Below are 9516 nucleotides of genomic sequence, written 5' to 3'. Positions count from 1 at the left end.
AACTGAGCTAACTGAGCTAACTGACAAGACTCAAGCTATCTTGCTAATACATGACACCTTTAGACTGAAAAGTAAAACTGCAGTGGTAATATGAAAATGTCTAAGAATGATGTCTGAATACTAGCAACACTGAAAGACATATAAGCATATATAACTGTCATCCCTAAAAACACATACAATCAAATTTAAAAAACAACCACAATGGTTCCTGTTACATTTGCAAATTATTCACTCCACTAAACTTTATTGAAGGTCATGTGAGGTCACAGTGGTGGCCTCTCACATGACACAGTGATAATTGCATTACCAATCAGTGACACCACATTGCTTTGTTCATTCACGTCATGCTTTAATGTTCCGATAAAGTCATCCTCTGTGGCCGAGGATGCAATGGTTCATCTATAGGCTGTAAAATCAAAATGGTGTGATAATATGTCATTAGACTAGGCACATATCTGCGGTGTAACAAATACAAATCATTTCCCCTTCCACATGTAGTATGCCTTAACCTCAAGGCATGCCTGGAAGATTAGACCTGCTCCTCTCCTGGTGTCACTTTGGGAAGTTCTAGTCTCGCCAACAGGATTAGCACATAAATCACTGATAGCCTCGGATAGAGAATGCTGAATCATTCCTCTGAAAAGACTGTCACTGCATCCACTTAGTCATGTGGTAAAGCGCATACAGCAGTTTGTGTTTGTCACAAGTTGGTTACAAGTGTGGAAACAACTCAAAACAGCTGTTAATGTCCTCCCTTTATGACTCAAAAAAAGAAACACCTATCAACTTAATCTTTCACAAGCTGCTTACAGATGATATCCAGCACATCAGGTCTGATGAGGGGCTCTCCTCCAGTGAGACGGATTTTCTCCACCCCCTCCTGGACGAAGAGGCGAGCCAGGGTCAGTACCTCCGAAGTGGACAGCAGCTGGCTCCGTGGTGTCAGCTTCACTCCCTCCTCTGGCATACAGTACTGACCTGAAAATGGAGGTGGATAGTAAGGTGAAAGGTAAAATGAGAACAAGACACCAAAGATGTAATTTTCCACTCAAGAGATGCTTTTAACCTACATTATCACAAGCTTCCCTTTTTTCAGATAAGTGAGGTTATGTTAGGAATTGAAACCAAGACCAATGTGCCACAGAGGTGACTGTAAGTAATATGTGGAAAATTAACATTGAGGTATCCTTCTAAAACTAAACTACTTTTTATACAATTTTACATACCATGTAGTTCCATTTAAATATATAAATCCATAACAATGCATCCAAATAACAAGCCTTGAGCAAATAAAGACAAAGATGGCCTTGAGATAAACAAGAAAAAGGTTAAAAGCCATTCTATTTACAGAATCTATGTTGGCTTTACATACTGGATTCCTGTGATGATCAGTGCAATCTAACATTATCAGTAAAAGGTGTGGTGGTGGTGTTTAGTGTTAATGGTTTCAGCAGCAGCAGAAGAATCATTATTACTTCAAGTAGCTGGATAAGCACCAGGGAAAATAAACCAGAGCAACTGAGGTAACCTTTAATATGTCACAGTGGGAACATCTACTCACAGCGGAGGTTGCATTTCTCAGTCAGAGAGATGCGTAGGTAGCTGTGCCTCCGGCCAAAGTTGTCAGTCAAGAATGCTGAAAAGGGTAGTATGCTGTTGTCTCTTAGCCTCTCCTGGGGATAAAGACAACAGGACAATGGCACTAGAATGACATAGAAATGGCTCATAACGAGGGTACAGTAGCACTGCTATGTCTTGTTTTACTTCTGTTCTCTGTGCATTTACTTTATCCTTATTCGTGTTATGTGAAAGAATATTAGTCTGAGGCTGAATCTGTGTCCCTAAATGAGAAAACAGTTTGATTCGTTTTTGCAAGATATGACACACTTGGGGCTGTGATACACCTGAATTAGTTCCATTTACATACGAGGATCAAGTCATCTAAAGGCTTCACTAAGTCAGGCACACTGAGGGCGTTGCACATGGCTTTGTAAATGGCTGATGACCTTTGACTGTCAACAGTGGGCTCGCTGTTATGTCAGAAGCTATAAGCACAAACGCAAACACGTGAGTCAAGAGTAGATTACACACACTTCAATTAATCACAGGACCAAATTAAATACTGAATATGTATGCCTCTCTGTTTGTTTCTGAGTAGAAGACACAGTAACTGAGGCTGACTCAAAAATTCACTGATCCTCTGGATGAAAATACCTTCAACAACAGCCATCTTTACCCCACTGATAGTCTCAAACTATAGCATTACTATAAGAATTGTATTATGTCCTATAGTAGGTATTTTTTTTTACCAGCTACGGTATTACTATGTTTTTTTAGCTATAGTAGCCCTACAATATTTCATTAGTTATACTATGCATCTATAGCTTTGTAGTATTCCTATACCATATAGTATTGTATATTATATAGTGTTTCTGTAGTTGTTTCTTGAGCACACAATATAACATTCCTATAGTAATACTATGATGATCTTTTAGTAAATGTATAGTATTAACTATAGTATTAACTGTAGAACATACTATAGTAATACTATATAAAAAATACAGTATAACTATATTAATTTCCTATAACTTCACTATAAGATTACCATAGCCAACTCAAATGTATTAATAAAGACATTTTCTTTAGTGCGTTCCAACTACTACAGTGTTTTTGTGAGGGGTACAAGCACCTGCCATACTGTAAAATCTCTGGTGTCCTCCAACAAACCCCTTTACCAACACAGTTGTTGTTGCTAGTTTAATGTTTAATGCCTAATAGTGTTATCTAGTTTAGCCTGAGCAGGGCAGAGCTTGTGGCTCTGTTTAACTGACCCCACTTTCACCCACCATGCCTTCAGTCATAAAGTAACGTTAGCTAGTGACTCCAGTAAGCAGCCTGTGGTTACACATTCACAGTGAAAACCTCAGCACCAGTTATGGCTTGTAGGAAGTGTGTTTGAGTCAGCATTACCTGTGTTGACCTGGTTTTCGGAGATGCGGCTAAGTTGGGAGCAGATAAAGTCGAGTCTCCAAGTTCAAGTTTATTTTCCTTGTGCGTAGCACTGGAGTATAGTCGCTGAATGTCCCCATTCACGCACTGTACCAGTTTCCTGAAATGTGTTAAACTGTTATGTCTATCAAACAAGCGGCAGCACATGCTAGCGTGAGTCGCCATAGTTTTATTTTCTGACAACCGGTCTTCTGTGGCTGTTCACGGAGTTCTCGGTGAGCTCCACTGCAGTAAAATATGTCAGTTAACCAGAGGACTAGGAGGGGAGTATCAGGGGCGGGGTTACGTCAGCCAATCGCGCCGATGTACGCCAGTGCTGGTGCACGCTGGGTAGTGTAGTCCGGGAGGATTAGTATCACAGAAACCCTCTTTAAATTCATGCTTCTTTTATTTAAGGTATGCTTAAACTGTTTATATTGCATATTGATATGTATTTAGGCCTAAATAATAGATTTCTTTTTTAAAGTAGCAACAAGTGATAACCTTGAATCATTGAATCTATGGTCATCCAGTGTGGGGTAATCCAGTCTTGCACAAAAATTGAATTTCTGTTCTGGCCTCTACACAATGTGCAAGTGTGTGTGCTGGCACAATTTTCACTTTGTTTTTGTTTTTACATCAAGAACTTTAAGAGCCAAAGCCATATTATTTCTTCAAAGACTCGGTGAGAGACTCTGGAGTCAGTAAAACGTTATGGAACAACTTTCAGAGTGCATGCAACCAAAATCTGCTAAATAGTTTCTGTGAATCTGTGTAGTTTGTGCAGTTATCACGCACCATAGTTGACCTCACTGGGGCTCTGTCATGACAGATTAAGCTCTGGCTTTATTGTCTCTGAATAACATGACCATCAACCCCCCATAGTACCTATGACAGAAGTTCCTTCCTTGATCTCTACTTGAGTGAGATCTATTTGCTGATGAGACACAACTGAAATCTCCCAAAAAGCTAGTAAGTGGAGCTGAGATTATTGTTTTACATACACTGTTTCCAAGGTCAAGAATAAATGTCCATGGTCAACGTCTGGGACGCCAGTCAAAACACAGATACAACACTTCTGGACACAAATCTGTGAAGAAATCCCTGTAAGATAATGCCCATCAGAATCAAATGTAAAAAAAATATCATAGAATTACAGTGTTTAATATGCACAGTGCACTTAATCACAGTTAAAGATCAGAATGCAGGGATCCTTAAAATACAAAGGCATTGCTGAAGGATGGTCACAGAGCACATTTGTATTTGCCCACAGGCAAACATGTGATGATGTGATCCTGATATCATGTAGCTGGAATTTCATACTTAGGTCACGTGATTACAACGGAACCATCTCCATGGCAACTGAGCAAACTCCACTCGCTGATGGAGGCCAAGAGATGTGGTTGCGAGCTGTGGAAAATTTCCAGAATGTGGAAATTTGTACTGAGATTTTTTGGTCAAACTGCCCAAGATCAATATTGAAAAGTACTACATGAACACTACGGTATTTGCATGTATGCTCAAACATTCAGCAAGAATTGTATGTTTTTAAAGCATGTAACTGACACAGACAAGAAAGTCATATTTTCACAGTACAAATGATTAAAGTCATTTTAATTTTATAGAAGCAATCAACAAAAAGTGAGTAGAATGGATGGATTATGAGACTATGTGCATCTGGGTACAAGCATGTAAAATGTATCCTCTCCCACATGCCATAATAACATACTCCAACCAATATCAGACTTGAAATCACAGGTACAATAAAGTATCAGGACTGAAGACATGACTGGGAGTTGTTCAAGCAAACATTACATGTATCCCTGTGTATAATTTAAATCCAAGTATAAGTAAGTATACAAGCTCTCTTGTTGAAACTATAGTTCAAACAGAGGAGAAATCTACTCTAGCAGAAGAAAAGCTTCTCATAGAAATATGTTTTAGTGAATAGGCCTGTATATACCTGTATATACTGTATCTGCTATACTCATCACCTCTCTGTTTTTGGAGGATACTGTTTGCAATGTGTGATGTATCCACTAGATGGCATTATAATCTTATTATTTTGTCTTTTTGGTAAATTCACTGGACGTATGAATTTAAACAGAAGATTAATATACGAACTGGCTCATCAGATAAATATAAGCATAAAGAACATTTTGTTATTGGTGTAATCCTTTGGAAGAACTCCCAGCATAATCAGCGTATCTCATATACATGATGATAGAAAATGATGCCACTGTGTGAAACAAACATTAAATGGAAGAGGATATCAAGGTGAATGTTCTGGCTGTAAAATCTCTGTTTGGCAAACACAACTGCAGTAATTTCATTTTGGATAATTCTATGCTCCTACACAATCCAATCCATATTTGTGAAAAGTAACAACTCTCTCCCAACACTATAAATAGGAGAACCAACTGTTGGATCTGCAGAGTGTTTCTGTTTCCTGATGAGGGATATTGTATTATAATCAACACCTCATTTAGACCAAAAAGCTGTTTATCTGTAGTATATGTTTTTGCGGTAGCCCTGCTGAGCTCAGCCCTGCCAGTAAATATCTCCACTTCTACAATATGTAGCTTATATAAATCAGCCTTATTTACACCTCAACCACAGATAAGTGTGAAAATATGCCTGTTCAATGCTCTGAGCTCATAAAATCCTGTTATACAGAATGTTTGTCTGAACCATGCTACAAGATAATCTGCAAAATCAAAAGTGTGTAACACAAATAGATCATCTGCAGAGTCACGTTTTATTTAAGTCATGCGTAGCCGAGATGAGCTGTGCCCATGAGCGAATGATTTTCCTTTCTCTCAACAGTGATGCAAAACGTATTCTAACTGACTTAGTGCACATGAACCCACAGAGGTGCTTTTGTTGAGGAATCATTCAGAAGTTAATGTCTTGGGTCAGCACACAGGCCCAAAAAGGTCCAGCAGTGAGTGTCAGAAGGTCCTCACAGTCCACAGGGCTCCACCAGCACTAAACAATGAACCAGCATGTTATTCTATACAACATCATATTACTACAGTTTTTAGCTAAAGTAAGTCGTTAGATGACATTAAAAGTGCTGATACCATTGAAACAATGCAGATCTTTAAAAATGACCAAAGCAAAAACATGGATAAGGTAAAATAACATAAACTGCCATTTTGACATGAAACAGTAGGGTAAACACAGGTGTTACAAATGATACTAATTAAGGTTCCGTTCCATTCAGGTCAAACAGAGTTGGAATGCTGCTGTTGTGCATTTTGGCTCACTGGAAAGGCTCTGCTACACTAATGGAACAGAACCTTAATCAGAATCATTGGTAGCACCTGTGTGATTCCATTTGAAAAAGGCTGCTGTGAAAAAAGTCTATTAAGAATGTTTATGTGGAAGTACACGTGTGATGAATTTAAACCTGTTGCACATGTATCTCTGACCCGAGGGCAGGATGTCAAATTCCTTAAGGAGAAGGGTTGCCACGATAAATTAAGCTTTCCGTGTGATTTGCATTCTAAAAACGTCTCACAAAGAAGGATGCTGCTCACTGATACATTTACTCATGGCGAGTATTGACATTGTTGCCGAGTTGATTTCTCTTCGGTTGCACATTTAAATCCCACATCAATAAATCAGTGAGGAGGTCAGTTCAGTAATGGGCCTGTAAAGTAACACCATCAACTCTGTGTCAAAGATAAAACAATTCACTTGTGCGAACCATACATGGCCAAACATTTCTCACATTTCACACTGCTTTGTAAAGAAAAAAAGAATCCAATAGTGTGTAATATGTCCTTTGTGTAGGTGGACAGGTTATTGATCATAAAGGTTATTGACCACATAGTTATCGATCAGCTTTTGTTTCCCCGCTGCATTCCCTAAAGCCCTTTCTATCAATGGCTTATGGTTCTCCTTTTAGCACCTGAAATGCATCAGCTCCAGGGACCACTTTGCCTGTGCAAACGAGCATGCATGCGTAGCCTGCCAATAATGCTGTGAAACATGCTGATTTCTTCAGTCCATGTGAAACTCACAACAATGCACCTTTCTTTCCCCTTTCTTCCTTTTTTCTAGCTCTTTCTAAATTAAACTGGGTACCCTGCGTGCCTCACTAATGTCTTCATGCATTGTAGGAGTTGTCAGCAATGTGAGAGCAGCTCTCAGGACAGCTGATGTTGATAGGAGCTCATGCAGAATGTCACCATGTCTTAGCAATCACATTTAAAATGCAGGTTTTACACACTGCACTTATAATGTGTGCAGAGATTTTCGACAAAGCCCCATGACAAGTGCGTCAGTGTATTTATTAGAGATAAAAAAGAGCAAAAAAAGAGAATATAGTTAGAATAATTTATGGCAACTATCACACAAACGCTGTGGAATGCACAGTCATGTTGTAATCTGAATGCAATCCAGTCTGGATTTGAACCTTGTTAAAACTATTACACATCTGACACATTGATGGTGTTGCTGTGGTCTTGCAAGGTGTGAGGAGTACATTAACACAAATGAACGAGTGTCAGTATAAGCGTTGAGGCAGCACATCACTCCTTCTTTTAATGCTCACAGCCACTTATCTTTAAATGCCACCCTGACTCTTCCACAGTTCCCTGCAGAACCATGCCAACAGGCAAAAAGTGTTAGGTAGTCTGCAGGCCTGTTAGTCCCCTTGAATGGTTGGAATGACAGTGGTAATTATCCTGTCATGACACAGCAATTAAACAGAGGTATTTAGAGCCAGCGCCGATTGTGAAAGAGATTCCTCAAATGATAGGCTCACTTCCCACTCTTGTCCAGCAGTATTCTCTCCTTTTCTGTGTGGGTGTGATTTACTATTGAAAATAGAGGGAACATGAATTTGCATATGGCTAACACCAAGTGGTGTCACACTGTAACAGCTAATCTCTGGGGTTGTTTTTCTGAGCGCTGCGTAATGGAACGATTAATCTCGTCTTTCAATTTAATGGTGAGCTGAGTGAAAAGGGACCTTTAATTCAAATTGCTCTTGAAATGCATCATGTATCATTTACACATATCTCCTACTCTATCAACATGCCCACTTTCTGACTTACAGATATCATATACGACAGTAGGTGAGACAGAAAGGAGAGATTTTAAATCAAGCTTATAAAATCAATTTCCCCTGGTTGCTGTAAAATGAGATTGAACAAACAGTGTAGAACATTTTAGAGTAGAGTCATAAATAATATGAACACATATTTGGGTCACTCTAAAGCATTCTTTTAATGAATTAACTCTTAAGACGTACCCCAGTCCCTTCCTCAACTCCACCAATCATGTTCCAAATGTGTTCATTGATTAAACTGGATGTTATTTAACAATAGTTAAGTTAAATTAAGTTTAAGTAATTTCCCCCTGGGATTATTAAAGTATTTTTGATTCTGATTCTGATTCTGAATAGTGCTGATATAAAAGTGAATACTATAAGATGTACTGTCAGTGTTTTGCATCCATGCTGCTTGTGGCACAGGGTTAGGTTAGGTTTTTTCAATCATTTGTACATTTGTTTGTTTTCAACTATTTATATATTACTTTTTGCTATTTTGTCTATTTATCCATTACTTTTAGCTAACTAATCTTTCCTGCTTGCTTACTAAACTAGTTTTCACGCATTCAACAACTGCTGTTCAGGTGTTTTAAGCCACTTGCAAGTGGCTGCAACAAGGTGTTAGCACTCATTTACATGTCATCATATGTATGAAGTTGACTGGCAGACATACTAGCAAAAAGAGGTTAATTTACACATTGAGCAGACAGAGCTACTTTATCAGTTATTTGAGTTGTATTTCGTGTCCATCTGAAGAATTTAATCCAATATTCTCTCTGCTTTTAGCTTAGTTTTGCTATCTACAGACTCCTGAGGGAAATATCAGACTCTTTTCTTTGTGGCAGGCAACGCGCTGCATGATTTTAAAGCTTTAAAATAAAAACAATTGCCTACTGCGACTGGAAACAACACAGAAGAGAGTGGTGCGAGTGAATGGATATATAAAAGTTGCTGGCTCTATAACCAAAATGCAAAACGTTAAAGACACAAATGCTGCATTTGGCTTTAATTTGAAGAGATACAGGCAGACGGTAGACAGCAGACTGGACAGCACAAGAACAACAAACAAACCAACAGGACAAAATGAAACACACATGACGATATGTTGCTATGTGATGTTTACAAAGGATGGAATAAAATATATGAAATCAAATTATTTTTTGCATATCATGTAAATTATTAATTATTAGCACCTCAGTATCCAGATTGCCCATGTTTTCTCCATGCATGGGGGAGCTACACAACTGGTTTTAAATTCTTTCACAAAGGGCGGCAAAATGTTTTTTTTTATAAACATTTTAACTTTGGTTTGAATCTGTCTGAATCCATATGAATCTCATAGTACCCTATTACCCTACTAGAACACTGCGTTCTCTGAATGCAGGGCTACTTGTGGTTCCTATAGTCTCTAAAAGTAGAACAGGAGCCAGAGCCTTCAGTTACCAAGCTCCTCTCCTGTGGAACCA

General features: G+C 38.6%; 1 protein-coding gene across 2 annotated transcripts in view; it reads right to left on the bottom strand.

Annotated features, from left to right (window-relative positions):
* The window catches only part of mocs1 (molybdenum cofactor synthesis 1), a 10785-nt gene extending 7521 nt beyond the window's left edge, over positions 1-3264 (bottom strand). For both annotated transcript variants that reach the window (XM_035674213.1, XM_035674214.1), the window contains exons 1-3: positions 2971-3264; positions 1562-1673; positions 811-978 (exon numbers count right to left, since the gene is read on the bottom strand). In XM_035674213.1, coding sequence (XP_035530106.1) covers positions 811-978; positions 1562-1673; positions 2971-3174 — 484 coding nt within the window. In that variant the 5' untranslated portion in view covers positions 3175-3264. The remainder of the gene's footprint in view (positions 1-810; positions 979-1561; positions 1674-2970) is intronic.
* Between the last annotated feature and the right edge of the window lie 6252 nt (positions 3265-9516).

Source organism: Morone saxatilis, unplaced genomic scaffold (genome assembly GCF_004916995.1).
Source record: "Morone saxatilis isolate NCDOM2014 unplaced genomic scaffold, NCSU_SB_2.0 Contig3, whole genome shotgun sequence".
NCBI lineage: Eukaryota > Metazoa > Chordata > Actinopteri > Moronidae > Morone > Morone saxatilis.
This window is presented reverse-complemented; position numbering and strand designations above follow the sequence as displayed.